Here is a 27,124-nt window from a genome sequence, read left to right as displayed (position 1 = left end):
AGGCCTGGTTTTTATTCACATGTTTCTCTTCTGTACGTGCTTTGAAGTACCTCACATTTTTCATAGTACAGACAGGTATAAACATGTAAATGAAAAGAGCGTATTGTAGTTAATACATGCACAGCTTGGCCTTTGCAGAACCCTTGTGTCTCAGGGGTCTTGCTGATCACGGGGCCTTCCTCCCCTGCTGTTTCTGTCCCTCAGATGTTGGCCGACTCAGTTCATCTCGGCAGCATGAGCCCCTCCTCTCTGCTGGAGCAGGATGTGGTCCCGCATCATCCGCTCGGGCTTTCCCTCCCGAACGGCTGGCCTTGCAGACATTCCCAAATCCCTTTCAATTCCAAGGCCTTCCACAGCTCGCTTGGATAAACTTTGCAGACATCCTGTCTCTGTTTTTTGTCTCCTGGAAAAACCCTGAAATGCTGACACTTGGCGCTGTGATATACGATTGCTGGTATCTGTGAACTCGTCCCTTCGCTACACTTCTCCGCATTCTCTGTGCGTCCCCTCTGTCCTGTCCACTTCATTCATCAGGCCGTTGACCTCCTGACCAACAACAGAGATCATTGCCCTCGAGTCTGGGTTAATTGAGGAGAGATGTGAGCTCTCTGTGCAAGAGTAGAGCACTGGGTGTACTTGTGAGATAGATGGAGAAGATGTGGTTTGCTAACACCTTGGGTGAAATCAACTTAGTGGTTTTCGTGCCTGGCCAGCGCTGTCTGCATCAACTGTGCTGTGACGGCCTACAGCTGTTTTCTTTTTAGCTACATTAATAGGCCAGTGGTGGTCTGTTTAAGTTTCCCCTAAGGAATTCTAGTGACTTGTAAAATTTGTTTGGCCCCACCTCGTGGCTTGCGGGCTCTTAGTTCCTCAACCCAGGATTGAACCCGGGCCCCAGCAGTGAAAGCACCAAGCCCTCACCACTGGATCGCCAGGGAATTCCCTAGTGATTTCTGAGAAGGACCAGAGAAGAGATTCTAGACCTTGTCCCCGAGGAACCTTTGAAGGGATGGGAACATTTGCATAGAGAAGACCAGTGCAGGACACATGGCAGCTCCTGCCGACAAGCCAGAGGCCTGGCCCGGGGGAGAGTCAGCCTGCCCCGGTGGCCTCACTGGAAGAACTTCGGGTCAAGGGTGACAGCCAAGCCGCAAGGAGAAGGGTTTGATGGTCCACGATGTCCAAAGATGGAAAAACTGAGCTACCTTTGTGGCAAATCTCTGGAGGTCTTTGACCAAAGCCAGGATAGCTATTTTGGGGTAGAACTCAGGCATCAGACAGTTGTTGGCTCAAGGACCTTGTGCTCCCTTCCAGCCCTGGAATTCCGTGGTTCACTGCAGTCGTCTAGTACCTGGCTGGAAAGTGTAGGCTGGTTTCGTAACCTGGGTTCTTCCTATTCTGAATGAGCTTCCTTCTTCCTCATTATGGTTTTGATCAGATAACTAATGATGTTGACCATCTTTTCACGTACTCTTTGGCCATTTGTAGGTCTTCTAAGGAGAGATGTCTATTCAGATTCTTTGCCCAATTTTTAATTGGCCTGTCTTTTTATTATTGAGCTGTTGAAGTGTTCTCTGTATATTCTAGATACCAGTTCCTTATCAGATATATGATTTGCAACTATTTTTTTCCCATTCTGTGGGTGGTCTTTTTACTTTTTTTTGATGGTATCATTTTTAGCACACAAGTTTCTAATTTTGATGAAGTCCAGTTTATCTACTTTTCATTTTGTTCCTTGTGCTTTTGATGTCATATCTAAGAAACCATTGCCTAATGTTTTCTTCTAAAAGTTTTCTAGTTGTAGCTCTTATATGTAGGCCTTTGATCCACTTTTGAGCTACTTTTTATATATGGTGTGAAGTCAGGGTCCAGCTTCATTCTTTTGCTTGTGGCTTTCCAGTTGTCCCAGCATCTTTGTTGAGCACTTTACTCTGTGTTTGCTGCGTTGTGTGTTTTTTTTTAATGTATTTTATTGAAGTAGAGTTGATTTACAATGTTGTTGTGTTAATTTCCGCTGTATGGCAAAGTGATTCAGTTTTCTATATTTTATATATACACACGCACACACACGCATATATTCTTTTTCATATTTTCCATTATGGTGTATCACAGGGTATTGAATATAGTTCCTTGTGCTCTACAGTAGGACCTTGTTGCTTATCCATTCTCTCTGTAATAGTTTGCATTTGCTGCATTCTTTCTTCTCTGCCTGGAGCCCTTCCTTTGCCTCTCTGTTATTCATCTTTTACATCAAATCTCAGCTCAGGGCTTACTTTTCCTAAGATCCTTCTCCGATCACCCTTCCCTCTTGTCTTCTAGGAACCCCCTCATACCTTAATCTTGACAGTTACCACTGTGGTACTTTAACTGTTTTGTCTTCCCCATTTGTCCTCCAGGCAAGCCCTTGGGAGATAGGGATTGTGGGATAACATTTTACATTAACGAATATGTACTTATATGTATTGAACTCCAGAGGGAGGAGAGATATTACTCAAACCTCAGCACGGTGTCTCATCTTTGAACTCCAGATTGCACAGAAAATCCGCAGTTAAATTTTAACAGGCAATTCTTTGAGGACTTTCAGTTATGTACATTAAGTTTAATATCCCTTTGAGGAATAGGACAGATACCTCCTATCCAACTCTTCCTATCCCCCAGTAAACAGACTCTCCCTTCTCTTTCCCCCTAAACCATGGCATGTGAGTCCCCCCCTTAAGGCTGGTGGGACCAGTTTTAAACCTAAGTTCACTGCTGGGCCAGTAACAGCCTCTCGTGGGTGCTAGTGCCCTGTCCCGACTGGCTCCAATAAGGATTCCTAACTCGTCCCTGATGGGGGGATGGAAGGACCTGATGAGTGAGATCAGCCTCCCAAGCCCCACTGCCTGCGTGGAGAAGGGGTGACGGCTGCCTGAAGGAAGGACACTACGGTTCCCGAAGAGGAAGGAACAGGAAATGGAGACCCAGGAGGTAGCCCACGGTGACAGCCACGTCAACCCATTTCCGAAAGACTTCTAAAAAGATCATTATTTTTTCCAATTAGAAAGTCCCCCGTAATGGTGTGGAAAGAAGGAGGAACGGGGGCACGGTTAAGTCAAACAGGTTTGTGCAAGTCTCCGTTCAGAAATTAATAAAGTAGAAAGTGCAAGCCTGCTCTAACCGTGGTGGAATGAGGGGTGACTTTTATTCTATTGCTTGAGACTTTTTTTTAAAAAATGTAGCTTTTTAGCACTATTGACTCTGTCATATTGCCCTGCTTTTCACAGTGGTCGTGACAGCGTGTGCAGAAAGCCCATGTCTCAGCGGGCTTTGCAAAGTAGAGGAACAGCAAGAGTTAGATACTGCTGAGGATTTGGGGTGGGGAGTAGCAGGATATGAGACTGAAAATGAGACAGGGCCAGAGCGTGAGAGGCCTTGAATGCCACACTGAGCAGTTCCTGACTTTGATATCTGGTCACACGTCCCTAAACAAGAAGAGAAATCCTCTCTCAAATCCCCAGAATAGAGGAAGTAGCCAGCAAGCCGGCTGGTATGAAGGGCTGGGAGATGGTGTTCAGCGTGAGCTCTCTACAAAGAAAACCCTGCCTCCAGGCTTCGGTGGAGATTGAGCCTTACTACCAAGAGAGTTTGGGCGAATCGGAATGATTGTGGCTGTGTATTAGCAGAAGAGGGTCTCAGGGTCGTGAGAGTGGGGCCCTGTGAGCTTTGTTGATGACATTCAACGACTTGAATGGTCAATAACCCTGCTGGACTCTGAACACCTGGTTGCATTCTGCCTGCATGTATACAGCGGAAGTGTGGCCATGTTTGCTGTGGGTTTTATATTTTCTATTTAAAGATGTCCCCGAACGTGCCATTTGTGAAAAAAGACGAACAGTGGTCTCTGCAGGGATGCTTGGATAGTTTGAATGTGGTGCAGATGTGAAATTGCACTTAAAAGATGTGTGAAGGGTTTGCCTGGTGGCGCAGTGGTTGGGAGTCCGCCTGCCGATGCGGGGGACACGGGTTCGTGCCCCGGTCCGGGAAGATCCCACATGCCGTGGAGCGGCTGGGCCCGTGGGCCATGGCCGCTGAGCCTGCGCGTCCGGAGCCTGTGCTCCGCAACGGGAGAGACCACAACAGTGAGAGACCTGCGTACCACAAAAAAAAAGATGTGTGAAGAGCACATTCACATCAATTTAGGTTCAGACCGCATGGTAGCACCAGTTTGAACTTGGCCTTCTCTTAGGAACTAAAGACCACACATCGCCCTGGGGACTGCATCCTGGGCTGTGTGGTTCATCATGGCCAAGTTTACGTCTTCACCGTGACTCCATAGACCTACACTCACATATCCAAAGTCAGCAGAGTAGGACTCCCCTGGCGGCCCAGTGGTTAAGACTCCGCGTTCCCAGCGCAGGGGGCACGGGTTCGATCCTAGGTCGGGGAACTAAGATCCTGCAAGCAACGCAGTGTGGCCCAAAAAAAAAAAAAAAAGTAAGCAGAGTAACCCTGGGCTGAGTTAAATCAGTCCAGACACTCGCACTTCCAAACCGATCCCTTTCTCTCCTGGGTCCTGCTCTTGCTTTTCCCAGACCATCCTTCAGTGGTCTCATACAGGTGAGGAAACTGAAGCCTTGAAAAGCCTTAAAGTTCATGCTTTAACCAAGTTTACTGATAAAGAGATCCGAAACTGGGTCTAGATCCAGATCGTCTGATTGTTTTCTTCTTAACCGTGTATTGTGATAAAATATACATACCTAAGACTTCCACCTTTTAAGCATCCAGTTGGAGGAGTGTTAGTAAATTTATAGTTAAATTTACACCATCACCACAATCCTGTTTAGAACATTTCAGCACACAAGTTAGATTCCCTCTCACCCCTTCTGTGGTCAATCGCTGCCCTCAACTACCAGCCCGAGGCAACCATTGATCGGCTGAGATTTTACTGTGCTGTTCGCTCTGTGACTTGTTTATTCAGATTTTTCTGCTTTTAACCGGTAAAAGTTACAGACAGCTGACTCATGGAAGTTAAACCAGAGTTTACAAACGTGGAAATGAAAGTGTCGTTGCATAAGTCATACCCTCGGTTCATGCGGTCCGTGGCGGAGTTGGGCTCCTACCCAGGTCCAGTCAGCTCCAGGCCCCAAACTCTCCTTCATCCCACATGCTGTGCCCTGTCCTGGGTTTAAATCAATAAATAAAAGAACACATTGCCTTTTACTAAGAATTATGCCACTTACCTATATTTCTGAGAAGGGTTGTCCTAAAAATTACGGGGTAGAAATGAAAATGGAGATTTTTACTGAGGAAAATTCGTTTTTTAATACCCTTCAGGGGATTCTCACATTGTGGTTTAACATCCTTCAGGGGATTCTCACATTGTGGTTTTCCGTGGTACATCGCCACATCAGTGACAACTGAAACTGCCTGATGTCTGTTTATTCTCAGTTGTGGGCAGCCAGCAAGCTCAGCCTTGAAGCCTTTCAAGAAATGAAGCTCACAAGAGCTTCGATTTGGGAGAAGAGGGGTTCCTGTATCTTTGGGGAGGTCACCAGTCCTCTGGTTCCCAGTGGTTCTCATCCGAGACGGATGCCATCCGGACCCCACTGCGTCCTTCCTCTCCAGCCTGCTCCGGCTCCCAGGCTTGGCACTGTCTGCAGTGGAGAAGAGGAAGGTCGAGATGCTTGCGGTCATGACCGCAGCTCCACGAGGCAAGCTGTCCTCCCAAGGCATTTTTCTTCTGAGCTTTGAAACCTGAAAGAGGAAGGAGGGAGGCTGAGACGCTTCTGGGGCGTGTTACGTGTTTAAACAAGTTGGAACAAGAGAAGAAAAGGAATCGCTGTGGCTTTGGCCATTTCCAGTGGCATTTAGAACACTGTCCCTGGGATTGATTGACTGCACCTGCGGAGGGACGGGAGGGGTCACCATCAGAAGATGCTCTTTCCACAGTCTAGAAAATTAAGTCTGAAGCCTGAGATGGAACTCTTTGCCAGAATGGAAACGGAATGAAATGTCACTCCTTCCAAATGAAACTAGAACATTTGGCGCCCCAGAAAGTCGTGCGCCGGTGTCCGGCTCCATCACCTCACACCTCTCTCCAGTCCTGAGTCAGCCACTAAGCTTCTGTCTCTTGGCGCTTCTCGGATGTTCATTTCCATCCCAGGAGATTTGTAGAACAAGATGCTTGGGATGTCCTTCCATAGTGAAGAATTAGACCTTTTGTTCTCTAAAAACTTGTTCACAACCCTCAGGCCCGGGGTGTAGAGACAAGTATGGATAGTACATGTGGCTCCTCTGCTTGCCCTGCCCCCCAGTTGGGCATTAAGTGCCTGTAGGTGCAGAGTGTCACCAACCTGGAGGCCCGGTCAGGGCGAGCCCTCCACTCAGGGGCTGTTCTGGGTCACGACCGATTTCCTCGCGAAGATGCTAACTCGCGAGGTATCAGTGGTGGTGTTTGTCACCTGCTCTCTGTGGGCAGAGGCTGGGATTGTAGGGGTTTGGGAGGTGATCAGGCGACGTGAGCCTGCCAGCTCAGCCCTCTTCCTGGGTGTGCCACCTGCAACCCACAAAGCGAAGACGCTCAGGACCGTCTTGCGAGGCGTCCTAGGTGTCGTGCCGGTGACCTCAGACAGTGACCTTGTGTCTGCGGCATCTTCTGAGGCTCAAAGAAAATCCATTCCCTTCTTCAGACATGGGGCCAGACTCTTAAGATGTAGACGGCGTGCTCTTCCCAGTACTAAGAACTTTTTGAAGCTGTAATTTAAAGAAAAGGGAGTGGGGTTCTCCTGCAGTAAGATTATTATTTCTACAAAAATTTTATTATACAAAAATCAGACAAGACTTTGAGGAAAAATATAGTTGAGACAAACATTTAAAACTGTATATGGCAATAATAATCCTCATAATAGTCCTGACACAGTTCAAGAGACATATTCAATCCTAAAAATAAATATCCCAGCAAATAAAATAGAGGAACACACACACACACAGACACACGCACACACGCACACACACACACACACACACACACACACACATGCAGCTTGGTGGGAGGAGGGATACGGTAGGGCCAAGACTGCTGTGGCGATGAGGACAGAAAGCACAGTGATGCTGCCAGGTGATCCCGAGGCAGCATTTGGCCAGACTGAGCCCAGGGCAGACTGGGGGGCAAGTGGGTGTCTGCCCCTTGTTTCTCCGCGTCTTGCTGTGTTCAGCCGGGCTAGTGTACTTGGCCTTCAACAGTCATTTCTTGTTGTTGCAAAATATTAACGTGCAGGGAAGATGGTATACAAAACCAAGGCAACTTCTTTGTTGACCGGACACCGTGGCAGGTTACACCTGGTTCCCATTCCAGACTGTGTGAAGCGCATTACTCCCTCTGATAAATAAGCCTGTTTCTCATCCAACTAGACAGGAACCTGAAATAGGAAATCTTTTTCTCTTTTGGCTGTGCTGCACAGCATGTGGGATCTTAGTTCCCTGACCAGGGGTTAAACCCATGCCCCCTGCATTGGGAGCTCGGAGTCTTAACCACAGGACCGCCAGTAAAGTCCCGGAAATCATTTTTTTTTAATTGTGTTTAAAAAAGAAACCCACATAAAATTTACCGTCTTCATTATTTTTAAATGCATAGTTTGGCCCTGTTAAGTATATTCACATTGTTGTGAAACAGATTTCTGGAACATTTTCATCTTGCAGAACTGAAACTCTACCCATTAAACAGCAGTTCCCCATTTCCCCTCCCCCTCAGCCCCTGGTAACTACTGTCCTTCCTATTTCTGCGAATTTGACCGATAGATACCGTCTATAAATGGAGTCCTACAGTATTTGTCTTTTTGTGGCTGGCTTATTTCACTGAGTATAATGTCCTCAAGATTCATCCACGTTGTAGCGCATGTAAGGATTTGTGTGTGTGTGTGGCCACACCACGCGATTTGCGGGATCTTAGTTCCCCGACCAGGGATCGAACCCAGGCCTTCGGCATTGGAAGCACAGAGTCCTAACCACTGGACCACCAGGGAATTCCCATGTCAGGATTTTATGAAACATGAAATCTTAAACACCTCAAATTTGAACAGCTTAAACACCTCAAAATTTCTTCAAAATTTACTTGTTCAAAATTTATTTGAAAATTTGTTCAGATTTGTTCAAATCTTGTTCAAAATTTATTTGAACACCCGGAATTTATTTGAACAGCTTAGGCTGGGAGGGTAGGAGGTGGGGGTCCTTCCTGTTCTACTTGTGCCGTGAAATAAATACCCTTGTTGAGTTTGTCTCCTTGTCATGTGCTTCTCCCATGTTTCCCCCTCAAGTTTCTAGCATAAATTAACTCTTTAAAGCAGATTTTTGTTGTTGTTTTTTAAAATTTATTTATTTTATTTATTTGCTTTTGGCTGCATTGGGTCTTTGTTGCTGCGCGCGGGCTAGAGGGGGACTACTCTTCATTGCGGTGCGAGGTCTTCTCATTGCAGTGGCTCCTCTGGTTGCAGAGCACGGGCTCTAGGCGCGCGGGCTTCGGTAGTTGTGCCGTGTGGGCTCAGTAGTTGTGGCACGTGGGCTCAGTAGTTGTGGATCAAGGACCCTAGAGCACAGGATCAGTAGTTGTGGCGCACGGGCTTAGTTGCCCTGCAGCATGTGGGATCTTCCCGGACCAGGGCTCGAACCCGTGTCCCCTGCGTCGGCAGGTGGATTCTTAACCACTGCGCCACCAGGGAAGCCCCCTAAAGCAGACGTTTTGTGTTACAAGACAGTCATCCACAAGGGAGCTACACCAAACATCGCAGGACAAAGTGTCACCTGTCAGAGTAATTTATGATGCCTGAGAGCCTTTGAAGCTCAGGCCTGTGTGCTTCATTCCAGAGAGCCCAGCAGTATGCCCAGGAAGTCCTGCAGAAGGAATGCCGGCCCCAGTTCGCCAAGAGGTCGATGGTGCAGCTCTTCAGGCACAGGTACACCTCGGACCTGCCACCTTTCGTGACGAAGGCCCCCGCAGGGAGCGAGGCCGAGTACAAGTACGACCCTCCTTTCGGATTCCACAAGTTCTCCGAGAAAGTCCAGAGCCTCTTGGAACTCTTGCCCGAGCATGACTTTCCTGCACACTTGAAAGCCAAGAGCTGCAGGCGTTGTGTGGTCATTGGAAGTGGTGGAATCCTCCACGGGCTAGAGCTGGGCCGGGCCCTGAACCAGTTCGATGTTGTGATAAGGTACGTTGGCTTTCAGACCATCCTCTCCCCTCTGGACTTTAGTTCTCTGCTGTGGGTCAGGGCAGCACCAAAAACAGGAGGGACCCAGGCAGCCCTACATGTCCCTGCCTGCAGGGGACTCGCTGTTTGAGAAGTGGAAACAAAGACATGAAAGGATTGGACGCCCCAAACTGTGCAGTACTGACCCTAATTTTGGTAAAAACCCTTTCAGAGGAGGTGAAGGTTGGAAGGATCGGTAGATTCAGATAAGCCAGCAAAGGTGGAAGGCTGTGCTAGGCAGGGCCCAGAGGAGGAGGCAGTGCAGGGAGCTTGAGTCCGTGGGACGCCTGGCTTCTGGGAGTGGGGCTTGGGGTAGGTGAGCCCTGGAAGGTGGTACCGGTTGGGACCAGAAAGCACACAGAGGTGTTTGAAAGCCACATAACAGGCAATAGGCAGTCATCCTACATTACAGGAGTTTCTGATAGTTTGACAGTCACGTCAGGGGACGCCAAGGTTTCTAGTCTGGGGTCTGAGACGTTAGTGGGACCGCTGTCAGAAACGGAGAAGTTGAGGAAAATCTCTGGCTAGTGAGGGAGGATGACAAGATCCATCTCAGATATTCTGAGCCTGAAAGTGGTGCTAGATCCCCATAATGCCTTTAGCCCCAGTAGCTGTGACCTCGGGCAAGTTTCCTCGCTGTCCTGTGCCTCCGTTTCCTCACTGTCCTGTGCCTCCGTTTCCTCATCTGTAAATGGGGGCAGTGATGGCACAGACCTTACAGGGTGACTGTGAAAACAAAACGAGTTCACATCTAGATGTAAAGCACTTGGAACAGTGTCAGAATTGGGTAGATGCTCAGTACATGTTAGCAGCTATTTTGGGAGAATGTGTAGGAAGCTAAGGAGGAAAGGACACAGGGTGTAAGATGTTTGTAGGAAAGAACCAGACGTTTGTAAGGGCCAAGAGATAGAAGAAACAAGAACTACGTTTTCAGGTGAAAGGTGGGAAGTGAGGGTGTGGGAGTGGGGTTGTGGGCTTTGGTGGGGTGAAGGAGGAGGGAACTGCTTCCTTTCTCTGAGTGCTTCCTGTGTGCCCGACACTGTCACGTGCCCTGGATGTTCTCGTTCCACAGTGAAGCCATCCCCTTAGCCAGTGTCAGGCATGAGGACACAGAGACACTGTAGGGCACAGAGTCCAGGCCAGAGCCTAGCATTCCGAATGCAGGGTTTTGAGGCTTCCAGAACCTCACCCTGACTCTATGTAAGCAGCTGAATGATCAGCTGTGCACAGGCAGCACTGGGGGAGGCAGACAGGACCCCATATGCCCTTCTAATGGTGTACGACCGATATACGGGAGGAGAAGAGGTAAGAAACTGGGGTGCGCACTCCGGTCCAGAGGAGAGATGCAGTGGAAGAGAAGGGCGGCCTTGAGCTGACCTTGAAGAATGGTGGCATTTAGCCCTTTAGGAAGGAGGTGGCCAGGAGATCTGGATGGGGAAGCTTACCTGGCAGGAGGAACGAGGGCCTGGGAGAGGGAAAGGGGGCTGGGCAGGTGGCTCGATGCGCAGTGATGGTGAGGCCAGACTGGACAGCATGGACTTCAGGCACAGGCACTGGGGGACACAGAGCACTGGGGACCAAGGAAGGGGACTTAGACTGATTATGATGGAGATCAGTTGAAAAACTTCTTTGGGGTAACTTTTATTTTATTTATTTATTTTTAAAATTAATTTTTATTGGAGTATAGTTGATTTACAATGCCGTGGTAGTTTCTGCTGTACAGAAAAGTGAATCAGCTGTGTGTGTGTATATATATATATATATATATATATCTCCACTCTTTTTTAGATTCTTTTCCCATATAGGTCATTACAGAGTATTGAGTAGAGTTCCCTGTGCTATACAGTCGGTCCCTATTAGTTACCTGTTTTATATATCGTAGTATGTATATGTCAATCCTAGTCTCCCAATTGACCTCTCCCCCCCGGGGTACCTTTTAGGTTTAAAGCAATTCTGAACTTAACAGGGAAGTTGCAAGAGTAGTACAAAGAACTCCCATTCACGCTTTTCCCAGTCTCCTCAGTTGATAACGCTGTATCACACTGGCTTTATAATTTTCTCTCTTTATATACTATTATTCTTTTCTGAACCCTTTAAGAGTTAGTTACACATCTCAAACTCCTTCTTTACCCCTAAATACTTCAGTGTGCATTTCTTAAGAACAAGGACATTCTCTTATAGAACCGCATGACGATATTCAGAATTAGGGAATTAACACTGATGCCGTACAGACCTTAGCTACAGTCCTTATTCAGACTTCACCAGTTATTCCAGTCGTGTCCATTATTTAAAAAGAAAGGAAAAGAGGGCTTCCCTGGTGGCACAGTGGTTAAGAATCTGCCTCCAAGGCAGGGGACACGGGTTCAAGCCCTGGTCCAGGAAGATCCCACATGCCACGGAGCAACTAAGCCCGTGCGCCACAACTACTGAGCCCACGTGCCACAGCTACTGAAGCCTGCTCACCTAGAGCCCTTGCTCCACAGCAAGAGAAGCCACCGCAATGAGAAGCTCATGCACCGCAACGAAGAGTAGCCCCTGCTCGCCACAACTAGAGAAAGCCTGTGTGCTGCAACGAAGACCAAAAAAATGCAGCCAAAAATAAATAAGTAATAAAATAGAAAGAAAGGAAAAGAAAAAGAAAATTCCTCATCCAGGATCATGCCGTGCATTTAGTTGTCATGTCTAATAATAGCTTTTTTTTTTTTTTTTTTTTTTTTTTTTTTTTGCGGTACGCGGGCCTCTCACTGCTGTGGCCTCTCCCGTTGCGGAGCACAGGCTCCGGATGCGCAGGCTCAGCGGCCATGGCCCACGGGCTCAGCCGCTCCGCGGCATGTGGGATCCTCCGGGATCCGGGCACTAACCCGTGTCCCCTGCATCGGCAGGCGGACTCCCAACCACTGCGCCACCAGGGAAGCCCTAATAATAGCTTTTAATAATCCAGGAGTTAGGTATCTGAGTTCTGGAAGAGGAAGTGATGGTGGAATAGAAAAGAAAGGTTTGTACAGGTGTGATAATACAGGGAAAGAACCAAACAGACTTTTTTTGAGATTTCAAAACTGTGTACCTGTGTGAGTGGTACTGCTTTGGGAAGAATTCTTAGCATTTTCCCCAGAGCATCCACCCTGGCAAAGCCTTCATTGATCTAACAGTTCTGAGTGCCCCAAATTCCTGCTTTAATTTAAGACCAGGTTGCACTTGGACCCAGTGCCCTCCTCGGGCCCATCCCTGTCTATATATAACTATGGTTTGTGTCTGCCTTTCCCCGGTTTTTAGGTTTTCTTTTTTGATTCCCTTTTTGAAATTCTGGCAAGAACCACTAATATCTAAGCACAATGGGAAGCTTTCAAGGAAACATTACTAGTGCCCAGAGTGTAATGTGTTTGGGTTGGCTTAAAGTGGCAGGACTAGATGGAATTGCTTGTCATTCAGAAATTGGATACGGGAGTCTCTTGCAGACTGAAGACTGCGTTCATCAAGCACCTGGAAAGGGCAGAGCTGAGGGATGACAGGGCTGCTGGGAGGGGTGCCCTACCCCCCAACCACACCCTCGTTCCCAGTCCTAAAAAAATGTGGAAAACACGCTGCAGGAATTTGGCATGTGTTAAAGTGGTTAATGTCAGTTTGTCTTTGTCCTTTTTACTTAAATAGGTTAAACAGTGCACCGGTTGAAGGATATTCAGAGCATGTTGGAAATAAAACTACTATAAGGATGACTTATCCGGAGGGTGCACCACTGTCTGACCTTGAATATTATTCCAATGACTTGTTTGTTGCTGTTTTATTTAAAAGTGTTGACTTCAACTGGCTTCAGGCGATGGTCAAAAATGAAACCCTGGTAAGCACTAGAAATTCAGCCATCAGATATGCCTCCGTAAAAAGCGAAGGGGCCTCTGATTGGAATTAACAGGTTTTTATTTTTAAACTAACACACATGCTTTCAAATAAACACTCCCTTTGTAGAAGCCCCTCAGAACTTCCCCTGGAAATTGCTTTCAGAACTTGACTGAGTCACATGTGGAAACTGGGATCATTACTTAGTGGAAATAACAAGCTTGGGACCAAAATGGCTATCATTGAGGTTGGCCACCCACCTCATTCACCAGACATGAATTTACAGGGCTTCTGACTATTTTCAGAAATTAGTTTTATGTGCATGAATATAAACCATTATTGAGGCAATTCAGAAGAATATACATAAATTCTCCGAAGAGTATTTTCAAAGAGATTCTCCAAAAATGCTTTGGTGGTGTTCTTTTTTTTTTTCTTTTTTTAATGTTTATTTATTTGGCCGCGCTGGGTGTTAGTTGTGGCAGGCGGGCTCCTTAGTTGCGGCATGCAAACTCTTAGTTGCGGCATGCCTGTGGGATCTAGTTCCCTGACCAGGGATTGAACCCGGGCCCCCTGCATGGGGAGCGCGGCGTCTTATGCAGTGCGCCACCGGGGAAACCCCTGGTGGTGTTCTCGCTGGAGTCAATTCACGGCGTTCCAGAGGGGCAGATGTGGAGGAGATGGCCCCAACTTGGTCATATTCCTATTCTTTGTCTTTACAATAATCTTATCACCTTACTTTATAGTCCCCCAGCCCCCCACATTATGTTGAAATGAATTCCAGAGGTCAGCTGTTAAGCAGTGTGTGTGCGTTTATATGCACTTGCACAAACCAGCTGACTGTAAAGTTAACAGGACATATCAGACTTTTCACAGAAGCTTCACGTGCTGGAGAATTTGTATCTCCAAAGCTCGATTCCGTACAGGTTACTGTGGTCCTCTGGATTTTCTCTTGGGTAGTTGTTCTAGTTGAAAGATGAAGCACATACGAAATGACTTACAGTCAGTTACCAAGAGACATCACAGGACTAGGAAGTGGAGTAAGTGGAGAAGGGGGTGCGTGGTGGGGGCCTGAGCACAGGCGGGGCACCCAGAACACTTCATACCCTCGAATTGGATCTGTTTGCTTGGTTTTCCCTGGGCAAAATGGTGGCTTTGGATCCTAAAAAGGCTGACTATCTCAGGTCATTACCTGAAGAATTTCTTCCCCAAATCAATAAGAGCTGCTTCTGCAGTTCCTTTCCTTGTCCAGTGCCACCTTCATAGATCAGATCCTTAGAGTTGCTTGCCTGAGTTGAGGTACTGGATTTGCATAGATCTGTGACTTGGCCACAGAATGCAGCCTACAAACCCACAAGGGGCCACACCCACGGTTCTGGCCTCATTAGCAGGGGATGCGCTCTGCCCGCTCCACTGATAAGATGACTTGATTAAATCCCCCTAACGATCGCTTGCTTTCTTTCCTTAGCCGTTTTGGGTGCGACTCTTCTTTTGGAAGCAGGTGGCGGAAAAAATCCCACTCCAGCCAAAACAGTTCAGGATTTTGAATCCGGTTATCATCAAAGAGACTGCCTTTGACATCCTTCGATACTCAGAGCCTCAGTCAAGGTTCTGGGGCCGAGATAAGGTATTTTTGTCGCTACTGAAACTTAACTGTTCTTCTCTGTGTTGGAAAGGAGGCACCTATACAGCTTTCAGTTAGGCTCAGCTGTATACCCAGAAGCATCTTCCGGGGGTGAAACCTAGTCATTGATTAGATGTTCCATGTGTTTTTCCCTCTCTACATCTTCACCTTAGGGCTCCCCACTGATTGATCCCCCCACTCCTGGTGGCTCATCTGACTAGTACAGTCGGCACGTTAGCACTTCGGTCACTGAGATATTATTTAAGGTATTCTTACTCCAGGATTCCATATAATTAGCTGCAGGACACTGAAAGGAACTTCGGTGATCAGAAAGTTCTTTACATTTTGACTCTACAGGCCACTTGGGTGAAAATTGACGTTTATCCTCACTTTATAGGTGAGAGCAGTGCTTTTCAGTTGATGCCTGGATCCCACCCCAGACATTCTGATTTAATCTGTCTATGTTATGGTCTGTACATTGGGATTTTCAGAGTTCCCTGGGTGATTTTTATTTTTCAGCCTGCTCTGAGAACCTTGGTGCTATAGGCTGTTCACTGCGGTAGATTCTTTACCTGCAATTAGCCTGTGTTGCTACTGGGCGGAGGTGCCTTTATTACCTGTTTCTTCATGATCTGAATAGCTAAACCTGTGTCTTTAAATAAAACTTTTTTAAAAGCAGTGGAAATGGTTTAAGCAAAACATTTATATTTAAGGAAAAGCAAGGAATTTTGAAACATGGGGACTGCAACCCACACTGGGGGCCTGAGATACCTCCTAGGAAATGGGGCTGGTTCAGGGTGCAATTTGCAAATGGAGCTAGACTCAGGGGTCCTCATCCAATAGGCAGATGAGCAGGGTCTTCTATTTGCCCTTTGAATCAAATTCTAATTAAAAAGATGCTTTAACACAACTGTGTAAATTTTAAAGGAAGAATTCTGTGCTTGTTAAGGAAAACAAATACCTGAATAGTCTCCTTAAAAACAAAAACCTAGTTCTTCACTGCGATCAGTAAGAGCTAAATCCAACTCTGGCTCCAACTTCAGGCTTGAACACCCAGCTCGGGTGAAATGGTTCACATAGTGGAAGCTGTTCCCTTCTCAGTCCGCCGTTTTCCTCCAGGGCTCTGGCCTCTCCATCCATGGGGAGCCCAGGAGGGCCATGTAGTTTCTGCCCATTGCAGGAACGTGTCCAGAACCCGTGATGTGTTTTCCCTCTCATAGGAGAGCAGCCCTACCCCCGACCAGTGACTGTCGGGTCTCTGATTGGCTTTAGCTGGGCTCTCCCACACAGAGCACATGGGTTCCTCCGGAATGTGGGCTTACAACTTTTAACCTGTTGGCATCACTTTTAACAAAACAATTTTATAAAAAAGACAACATACTTTGGCAAGATTCTTAAACTAAGTTATAAAGAGGTTTCACTATAAGTGCACTTAGATTTCTGTATCTTTTAAACTGCCCCGTTTCTTTATTAGATTCCATAGTATTTTTTTTAAACACAGGCAGATGCTCATTTGTTGGCTTGCAGGTCGATTTTATTTTAAAAATAACCTTTAAAAAATGGACAGATTTAATTACGTGAAATACGAAATTGCTGAATGGCGAAGGGTATCAGAAACAAAGTTAGTGGGGGAAAATTTATCATAGAAATCACAGAGTAAATATTCTCAAAGCATTTAGAGATCTTATTAAATCAAAAAGAAAAAGATGAGCCAATAAAGAAATGAGGAAAGGATATGAACAGACATTTCACACAAGAAATTAGTACAGCCCAGGAATACATGATAAAATGTTCATCTTCACCAGTAATCAAGTAAAAGCGAATTAGAGCCACAGTGACATTTTTTGCCTGTTTTCTTAGCAGAGATTTAAAAGCTTGATAATGTCCTTGTTTGGCAGGAATGTAGGTAGAATTATAAGTTGGCACTTTTTCCGGATGGTGGTTTGGCAATACATATATCACTTTAAAACATGAATAGTCTTGGGCTTCCCTGGTGGCGCAGTGGTTGAGAGTCCGCCTGCTGATGCAGGGGACACGGGTTCGTGCCCCGGTCCGGGAGGATCCCACATGCCGCGGAGCGGCTGGGCCCGTGAGCCATGGCCACTGAGCCTGCGCGTCCAGAGCCTGTGCTCCGCAGCGGGAGAGGCCACAGCAGTGAGAGGCCCGCGTACCGCAAAAAAAAAATATATATATATATATGAATAGTCTTTGACCCCGCAATTTGACTCTAAAAATTTTATTAGAAGGAAATTAGAGAAAATCTGCAAGGCTATTCTAGGATGTTCATCGTAGCATTGATAGCAAAGGACTAAAAACAGCCTAAACATTCATCATTAGAGAATTGTTTAAACGTTATGGTATAGTCGATGCAATATCGTGTGACTGTCGAGGATGAAGAAAAACTAATAGATATGAAAACACCTCCACAATGTATTAAGCAAGAAAATCAAGTTACAGAACATTTATTCCCGTTTTTGTTTAAAAACTAAAAATGTATATATAGTTGCATAGGAAAAAGCTTGGAAAGAATGACCAAACTGTGAAGAATGCCCTTCTCTGGAGAGTGAGTCTATAGGAGTCTTTTACATTCTACTTTATAATTTATCATTTGAATTGAATATTTGCTTATTTTTTATCATTGTCAAAATGGTATTCTTCTTTTGGATAAAAACAGTAACTTGGAAGATGGCTTCTGATCTAAAATTGCATCGTCAGAAACTCCCTCATGCATCTGCCCTCCCAGCAGACAGAGAAGCCTGTTGGACAGTGAGGGCTGCTCTTGGGGGACGTGTTCTGGAGATAACGTGCTCTGGGGAGCTTTTGATAGTTTCTGAGTTTCTCTCCATGCATTACCCCTATATACTCCTCCACAGACACCGATGGGTACTCCTAAGGTGCTGTGTGCCGAGCTGCCGCAGGTGGAGAAGACAGGACACACTGCCTTAGAGTCCTAAGCCCAAACAGGAGGCTGGCTTCTTTAGGGTCAATTTCCCTTGGTTTTTATTTCCAAACATGTAAAATGACTGTTGAGTTCCTTTTTAATAAGGGAGGTTGGCTTTGAGAGGTAGACGGGACACACTGGGGAGCAGGAAGCAGTTTTTATCAAATGATGGGTTCCCTGGATGTTCGCTATTCCCACCTTAATCTCTGAACTGTGAAAGGTTCACTGTTGTTCCAGTTTACAGAAAAGGAGAGCTGGTTATGGAAGTCACAGGCTCGGCTGAGATGAACCAAGGACGTATATTTGCACATGAAAGACGATACAAGAGAATATCAAGTACTAGATGGGCAGCAGTCTCCAAGGAGGGCTTAGGCACTGCAGGGCTTTCCGTATTCCTGTCTGCCGCCCTGTGTGCTGTCTTTACCCAAGTCTGTGAGGGAGATCCAGAGAACCAATTCCAGATGTACAAGTGGCAAGATGTTGGACGTGAAGAGGGAGTGGTGATACAGTCAGAATACAAAATTCTGGACATCTGGCATTCTAGGCCGAAGTCAGCAGGGGTACATTTTGGAAAAAACAAATGTGAAAGCCCGTAATTTGAGGCGAAAAATGTACTTGCCTGAACAGAGAGCCAGCAGAAACTGGCTGAGCTGCAGGACGTGTGAAAATGGCCTGGGGGTGTTATTTGCCAGAAAGGCAAGTAGGGGTGAAGTAAGACTGTCTTCACAAGTAAGGGGTGAAAACAGTCTTCACCAACGAGAGCTGAGCCCGCTCTGTTCTCAGGCAGAGGCTGTACAGGAGCCAGCCAAGACGGGACGGGTTCCCAAACCATGTCCGGAGAAGGGCTGTGGCCACTTGTCCCAGAGCAGACCTTGTAGACGTTTGTCGCATGAGAGAGGAAATGGGTTAGTCTTGCTATTATGGTCCTTCTGTGCAGGACCGGTGGGTGGAAGTTTTAGAAAGAACACCTTTTAGCTTGGTGCAGCAGGACCTGCCAGGCTGCCTCTTGCTTGTGTGTTAAAAGAATTCACATCACAGACCATGATTTAGAGTCTAGATTCCTGACCTGGATGGCAAGTCAGACTTTAGAATTGGGTGATATTTGAAATTGTGTGATGTATAAAATTGCAGCCCCCAGTGCCACTTTCATCACTTTGCATGGCATGTAGCCTACCTGTAAAGCAGCGACTTGTGCTAAGACCTTTTTTTTTTTTTTTTGTCTTTTCTCCTTTCCAGAACGTCCCCACGATTGGTGTCATTGCCGTTGTCTTAGCCACGCATCTGTGCGATGAAGTCAGTTTGGCAGGCTTTGGCTATGACCTCAGCCAACCCAGAACACCTTTGCACTACTTTGACAATCTCTGTATGGCTGCCATGAACTTTCAGACCATGCACAATGTGACCACAGAGACGGGGTTCCTCCTGAAGCTGGTCAGAGAGGGCGTGGTGAGGGATCTCAGCGGAGGCATCCATTGTGAATTTTGAACCCAGAAAACCTCACTTGAAAATGCAGTTCTGACCAGGAGGGCTGTTTTTCACAGCCTTCTTGACGCGTCCTGCAAGAACTTTGAAGTGCAGCTGGTGTTTTTTAACTTTTAATTTAAAAAACAAAAACAATACAAAAAGTTCTGTTCTTCCCACTTTTTTTCCCTATTTATTTGAAGCCAGTGTTTTTGCACAAAAATTTGGAAGTTAATTTTGAGAATGGGAAAGACTTTCCAAAGAGAATTGTATGTAATGATGTTTTATTGTATTTTAAGAAAGTTATTTAATTTGTAAAAACTCTGTTCATGTCTACTGCACATAGAATCCCAGGTCATTATGTGGAAGAAGGGAGGCGACTCCTTTGATGACAGCCCTGAATGCCTGACTCTGGTTCTCTGTTAGTCTGTTCGGTGGGACAGATGTCGGAAGCACTTCCAGGGTGACGTGCTGGGTAGCTAAACCACTGGGACTGGTTGGGCCATGCTGCTGCATGAGGCCTGGGCCGGTCGGAGAAGTTCACCGTCCCTCTCTGTTGATCTGCCTTCTGCAGGAAGACTTGTAGGAATCAAGCAGGGGAGCTGTCCTGCAGGTCCCAGGTCAAGGAGGGACACAGAGACATTTTCTGTGTCCTCCGAGTACTGCAACGCTGCCCCAGGCGGACAACTCTTGGATTTCTTGAGAGTTTTTAACTGCCTTCCAAACACTTAAATGTTAATCCAGATTATTCCATTGTCTGTCTGAGGTGGCTTATAAAAATTAGGACAAAACCTCTGTTCTCCAGAGTCGTAGAGAAATAAACTCTTTCCAGGAATAATCATGTTTTCTGAAACACTGAAATGAAGTCTTCCCCGTGTTATAAATTGCCTGTTTAAGAAAAAACGTTTTTTTTTTTTTTGAATGCCTCCTTGGCAGTGTGTACCAGGCAGTGTGCTGGTCCAAAAAAAAAAAAAAAAGAATAAAAGCTTTTGAGGAACTCTTACAGTCTAGTTAATTTGAGTGCTTTTTTTTTTTCCCCCAGAAAATAAGTTTATAAGTCTAGCTAAAATGTCCTTCTTGGATGCCACTGCTAGTCAGGACCTCACTGCAGATGCCTGTGAGGAAGGCTGGGGGATGAAGGGGTCTCCTCCGCTGGCTGCTACTGCCGCCCCTCCCCCAATTCTATTTCTCCCACAGCCCCCGGTGCAGCTCTTGACTCCCAGGCCAGGCCGATGGCTCCCGCATCTGCCGGCTCCTCGGCATATGCGGGGCAAGGAGCCAGGTCATAGCTCTGAATGAGTCCCTTGGATCTCCAGGGTTCTGGGGTCAAGCTCAGAGCAGCCTGCGTAGCAAAATAGGATTTCTCTGGTTTTATGTCTTTTCTTAAAATTTTCTATGGATTCTACTCTGTAAGACACTGTTTAGGAAAAAATGCTTTAAAATTCCTATCTGGGGCTTCCCTGGTGGCGCAGTGGTTGAGAGTCCGCCTGCCAATGCAGGGGACACGGGTTCGTGCCCCAGTCCGGGAGGATCCCACGTGCCGTGGAGTGGCTGGGCCCGTGAGCCATGGCCGCTGAGCCTGCGCGTCCGGAGCCTGTGCTCCATAACGGGAGAGGCCACAACAGTGAGAGGCCCTTGTACCGCAAAAAAAAAAAAAAGAAAGAAAATTGCTATCTGTTAAACGGTGAGACTTAGCTCTGAATATGGAGACTCAGGAAAACGGTCTGCAGCTGTCCTGTGTTTCAGGTGAGGCCAGGCCTGCACCACACACCTCCACCCCCTCGTTCCTCAGGGGCTACTTAGAGAAGCCCAAATGCTTAGTAGAAAAGACAAGAAACAGCCAGGGTCCAACAATTGGAAAGCTTTCCCGGTGCATCCCTTCACGGGTGCGCGTGGTCTCGTGGTCCCGTTTCCCCTGCCTTGCACAGCTGCTGGGAAGTAGCCCGTCCAGCACTTCCTCAGCTTTCAACAGATACCAGACCTGGCCTCATCCCTCCCCTCCTACTCTGTGTGTCTTTTTTTTTTCATTTTTACATTGTTTTGCCCGTGCCTCTCAATGTTTAATTACTGGCAGGCAGTAAGTGCCCTAAGTGGATAAAAAGGCATATTTTTTTCAATGACCTTTCATGGTGTCCACCAATCAGAGTTGACCAGAGACCATCTTTGAGAACTTTAAGCACTTCGGCAGTTTTCATTAGAAGTTGCTTCTTTGCTTCAGGGTTGTGTCTCCGCCTGCTTTTCTGGGAACAGACCTCCAGGTGCCCCAGGGTGTCACAAGGTTGGTCTCCAGTAACTGAGTTTCCTCCATCACATTTTCAACTTTGTGCAGCCTTGTAGGCACACATGCTCTTACGTGGATGTAATCATCGGTTTTGAGGCAACTTAGGATGACTTACACATGGTCTGTACTTTAACATACTTCTCACTAGAACTTTGAGCCACAGAAAATTTCAGTGAGTTTTAGTTTTCTGTTTTTTCCTACAGAGAGCTTATTCTCTCCAGAAACCTAGGCTGGCCGTAGAAAAATGTTTTTGGGACCAGGATGAGTATCTCCTGATGACGTGTGCCATGTTTCTAGGCAAAGATGAATTGGGATCTTCTGAACAACTTCATGCCTCTAGGTGTTACCTTGTCTTCTTCACTGATACTTTTGTGTCACGGTGGTGGTGGTGTTTTTTTTAAATTTCCCAACAAGGTACTAATAAGGCATTGGTGATGTCTATTCTCACAGATTTGGGGGTGGGGGCGGGTCTCATCATCTGTGGACCCATTAGTTAAAATAAGTTGTCAAGCTCACTTTCTGGACTGTTTCTGTTGAACTATGACCTCTTGACCGGCAACAGTCAATCTGGTTTGCAGACATGGGCTGATTGTAAAAGAGAACAACAAGTAGTCACACCCTAGTCTCCCCAGGGTATTAAAGATTTCTGAAACCAAGGACCTCTTTATTTTAACTACATTCTAACTCCAGTGCTTTTGGACTTGATATCAAAGGGATTGTTACGTTTGCCTTATTTCTGTCTCAGGAGAAACTTTTAGACCAGCATCATAGGAAGATTTTGAAATCGGATCTATTCTCCTTGGCAGGTTTACAGCATCCAGGTGTGGGTTATTTTTTCTTCCTTTCTTTGGTGCACTTCAGTCAAGCGCATTAAGAAAGAAGGAAATAACTAGTTCTGTGATTTAGCAGAATTCCCCTTAGAATGAAGTGAGCTTTTAGAATGCTTGTGTAGCAAGCAGGAACTGTGCAACGCTGGGCCTGACTTCCGTTCACGCACATGGTGACAAAATGCTTCCCTCAAACGAAGGACTCTGTGTTGCTGCCCGTGGGACCGACACCGTCTTCCCAGACGCTGACCCTCCCTGAAGGCCGCCCAGATGACCGCACCCTCAGCTCTCAGACTAAAGTGCAGACAACAGGGGAAAAGACCCAGTACATAGCGCACCCCCTGCCCTTCCCTGGAGGGCCAGGCACCCTGGCCCAAACTTGTCTTTTTCTCTTCTTTCCTACATCCCAATGCCATTTTAGCCTGTTTTTGTGTCCACAGAACAAGGTGTTTATCTGTATTTACCTACAACCGACACAACATAAAACTGAAGTAAATTGAAGAGAACCATTCGTTCTTATGCACATTCAAATTTTGACAAGAGGGCTTCCCTGGTGGTGCGGTGGTTGAGAGTCCGCCTGCCAATGCAGGGGACACGGGTTCGTGCCCGGGTCCGGGAGGATCCCACATGCCGCGGAGCGGCTGGGCCCGTGAGCCATGGCCGCTGAGCCTGCGTGTCCAGAGCCTGTGCTCCGCAACGGGAGAGGCCACAGCAGTGAGAGGCCCGCGTACCGCAAAAAAAAAAAAAAAATTTTGACAAGAAAGTAGTGCTCCCCAAAAGGAAACTGCAGTCTTCGTAGTTGGACTTTCATTACCCAAATGATTCAATTTGACTAGTTCCCAGTATTAAATTCCAACCCATTCTGCAGACAGGAAAAGTAGCCACTCAGCGGGGCTGTGGTGAAATGAGAATAAATTACATGCTGTGAAATTTAGTTATGACTTTTTTAAAAGCAGATTTTTCCAATGAGCTGTGTCAATAAGACATGTCCAAAGAATGACAGGTTTATAAGTTTCCTTCTGTCTGGCAGAAGTGAGATGTCAAGTTTTGCTCTGGTGTCAGGCAGCCATCCAAGATTGGGCAGATGTAGCCATTACAGCCTTTGTGTAGCTGGAAATATTAACAAAGTGAACTTTCAGAAAATGTACAGTAAGAAACTATTCAGGAGATACGTCATAACAGCAATAACTGTTCGTACACTAAAAACTTGTAACTTCTAAAGGAGCAATGAATTTCCACTCTGTTCTCTGTTACCTGGCTTATATTCTTTTGATTTATCGAAGAAAATCAGTTTCAAGAAAAATGACATTAAAGACAATGACGGAATTCCCTGGCGGTCCAGTGGTTGGGACTCCACGCTTTCACTCCTGAGGGTGCACGTTCAATCCCTCGTGGGGGAACTAAGATCCCACAAGTCACACAGTGTGGCCAACAAATAAATAAATAATAAAATAAATGGTGGACAAAATACTTTCTGACTATGAGGTTTTGTTCTAGAGCTGCTTCCTCTTCCAGTGTGATATTTAGTATGAACAGGAAGACTCAAAAAAAATATACGTACACACACACACATGCTCCAAACAGGCAAAACTATAGATTCCAGTGTAAACCAAAAGTCTTGTCCTAAAGTTAAAAGTTGAGTGGAATGTCCCAGCAGTGGCCTTTCCCCCTCTGTCTCGTCTGTGGCTCATCTGTGTCACTTTGCTCTAAATTGACCTAAATTTAAGAACACGGTGTGTGCTGTGATCCTGGAGGGTGAGCTGAGGAGAAGTCAGAGGGACAGACCCTCTGTTCTCTTACTAACCTCTCCTGTTCTCCCAACATCACCACCACTCATGATCCGGAAACAGGACCAGGAATCAGGAAACATCTGGTCGACCTCTTGCTTCACGGCTGAGCATTTAGGGTTCATGCACGCCAGCCTGGCACCTCTCATCTGGAAGGGGTGGGCAGGCTCAGTTCCAATTATACTGTCCAATTAGCTTGTCAAATATCCTGGTTTTGACTTTAAATAGTATAATCACCATACTCATTGCTTTATAGATTTATTCCTAGTGACTTATTTTGTGTTTTTTTAAAGTATTTATGCCAAGACAGTTGGAGTAACTTTCAGAAGGGGTTCTCCGGACCACTTACATCTCAGCCTGAAGCTACTTCAAAGTTGCTCCAGAATTTTCCCCAAACCTTTCTCTATAGAGAGCCAGTCCTGATTTTCTTCCCCTCTCCCTTTTCTCTGCCCACCCCACCCCCTGTTCACATCCTGTACTAAACATTGATTTAGCTTCTCTCCAGCTAGAAAGAATCCTTCCTCTTTAGGAAGTTTGCGAAATTAGGCTGACAACTGAGGAGATTCTGGCCTGGAGCTAGGAGGCAGATTTAAAAACCACAGCCTTGTGTCAAAACTTCCTGCAGAAACAAAGGACTATCTAATTTCTATTGTCCAATTTTGAATACTCCTGAAAAAAGTTAACAGGATTTTAAATATCATTTAGCATTGAGATATGAAATAGAAAGAAGAAAAGCTTATTTAGATCATTTTTCATTTCTTCAGGCTTTTTGAAGTCTCTGTGCATGACCTCCTTTGCATAACAAACTTGGGTTTCAGTAGCCCTGCAGCTGGCCTATGCACTGGGGAAATCCAAAACGTCTATTAACACCCACTGCTACAGCTTTGTTGTAAGAGAGAAAGGAGAGGGAAATATTTTGACATGTTTGTCCTATTGGCCAACAGCCCAAAGTTGGTAATGTCCACAGCGACAGCATGGCGGGGCGCTGGTCCACCATCAGCTTTGTGGGTGCCTCCACATTAGTCATTGTCTGGCTCAAGGGTCTGTTGGCCTCATCTCTGGGAGAGGTCTGACCAGGTGAGAACAAAGGCCGTGCTGATTCCTACCTGCTCCAAATGCAGCCCCACATTCTCCAAAACTTGGAACTGAAACCCTGATTGTTCTATTTTTAAAAACAGTAAAATATACCAGCTCCTAGAATACAAAAGTGAGACCAACCGTGGGGGCCCCTTCTGCTGACTCGATTCTGTGGCTCTGGCTGACCGTTCTGTATGGAACACCATTGGTTCAAACGCTGAGAACAGCTGATGGTCTGCCCACGGTTCCAGACAGATGCTCTTGGCTATACGTTAGTACTCAGTGGACCTGCCCCAAAGATCCTGTCCCGTGACACCTGGTGCTAGCTCCTCGCCCGCTCTGCCAGCATGGTCATCCTTAGTGCGATAGCCTTCCTAGAGCCACGGCTGGACCCTGATGGACAGGCTGCAGACAAAATGGACCCTGTCCTAGTGCCCTGGAGTTCAGTCCAGAGGGGAAAAAACATTAAAGACATGAACATGACAACGCAGGCATTAGAGCACAGGGGAGGGCACTGTAGAGCCAGGAAAGTCAGCCTGAGACCAAGGGGGTAGTTAGAGGAGAGAGGAGGAGTGGGGAAGCAGAGCGAAGAGATTGGTGGAGGTGACACAGCAGGACCCGCTATATCAGAGCAAACCCAAAAGGCAAGTATGCATAGGCTCAGGGTGAAGCGTCTAGAGGCATGAAGCCCTGCGGGCCAGGCTAAGCTGAATGTCGGGGTAAAAAGCAATCTGGAGCCACCACAGGGTGTTACTGGGAGAGCCACTTGATTCAGTTTATACTGAAACACATCTCTGTGGCTGCAGGTGGACGGAGAATGGGGGTGGAGCCGATGGGGAACCGGAAACAGAAAGGATGGGAAAACCAAGGAAGGTGATTTCACTGTTGGCATGACTAAAAAGTGGGTGGTGCTGGAGGGCTGGGCCTGGTGGGCAAGGTGGCCCTACCTCGGCCATGACACCCCTGTATGCTTTGGGGAGAACCACAGTCCCTCTCTGAGCTTCTCATCTGTTAAACAGGAAATGGGGGGTGGGGGTGGGGAGGGCAGCACACATTAATTTCTCTTTAAAAAGAAGAAAACCCCGACACGAAAAGGAGTGGCTGTTAGAATGGGCCACAGCGCCGCCTAGTGTCTTGCGGTGCGTGCGCGGCTCTCAGAGCCCCGGGCTTCCAAGCAGCCCCAAGGGCGGCCGGTGGGACCCACTCCTCTGCGTGTCAGGCCTCTTCTTCGGCTGGGCTAATTTCCTCCTTCTTGCACCATCTCTGACCACTTCTCTTTGTGTTCCCCTTCCTCCTCCCAAGCCTCTGGCCGTGATCCTCTTTTCCCCTTCCCGTTGTAATTTCTCCCTGGAGGGTCATCCACTCCCATGGGTCACACTTTGATACAGCCTCTCTTTACTCCACACCCAGGTCTGCAGTGAGGCCTCCCCGTCAAGTCTCCAGAGCCACAGCCCAGCGTGTCCACCTCCTTCAGGACACTGCCTCCTCCCCAGCTAGCCTGGACCTCAGACTCCAAATGCCCAAAATTCCAGGGCTCTTCTGCTGAACGACTCAGTTTCTGATAGGCAGAATCTCACAGATACCATGACCCAGAGTCCTCCAGTTTCAGGTGGAAGGTCAGGTGGATTCTGCCTTTGCAACACCTCTTACATCCAAGTTTGTCCCTTGTTAAGTGGACGGTTTGGGAGAGTGAGGCTCTGGGAGGCAGTGGAGCTCCTATAGACCCTGCAGAGCCCAGCTTGGCCTTGACACTTCCTTGATCTGCTGGTCCCTGCCCACCACAACTCCTGACTCCTAGACCCGCCATCAGGAAGAAACATTACTTGTGTTTTTTCTTTATGGTACAAATAATACACATCCACAGGAGATACTGATACATTTAAACATACATGCTGGGACTTCCCTGGTGGTCCAGTGGTTAGTGGCCATTGTCCTAGAAAATGTCCTGCTTGGCCTAGTTTGCGTAGAGCGTTGTTCAAGTCATTTATTGTAGAGCGTTGTTCAAGTCATTTATTTCCATGTTGGCCTTCTGCCCAGTTGTTCTATCCAATGTTTATAAAAGAAGCCTTAATAAACT

General features: G+C 46.8%; 1 protein-coding gene across 3 annotated transcripts in view; it reads left to right on the top strand.

The window, feature by feature from the left end:
* The window catches only part of ST3GAL5 (ST3 beta-galactoside alpha-2,3-sialyltransferase 5), a 49,568-nt gene extending 29,504 nt beyond the window's left edge, over positions 1-20,064 (top strand). For all 3 annotated transcript variants that reach the window (XM_082672050.1, XM_082672051.1, XM_082672052.1), the window contains 4 exons: positions 8,839-9,182; positions 12,870-13,056; positions 14,518-14,676; positions 18,851-20,064. In XM_082672050.1, coding sequence (XP_082528176.1) covers positions 8,839-9,182; positions 12,870-13,056; positions 14,518-14,676; positions 18,851-19,099 — 939 coding nt within the window. In that variant the 3' untranslated portion in view covers positions 19,100-20,064. The remainder of the gene's footprint in view (positions 1-8,838; positions 9,183-12,869; positions 13,057-14,517; positions 14,677-18,850) is intronic.
* Positions 20,065-27,124: the final 7,060 nt, after the last annotated feature.

The sequence above is a fragment of the Grampus griseus genome, assembly GCF_964374135.1.
Source record: "Grampus griseus genome assembly, chromosome: 15".
Classification (NCBI taxonomy): domain Eukaryota; kingdom Metazoa; phylum Chordata; class Mammalia; order Artiodactyla; family Delphinidae; genus Grampus; species Grampus griseus.
Note: the sequence above shows the minus strand (reverse complement) of the source record. Positions and strands in the feature narration are given on the sequence as shown.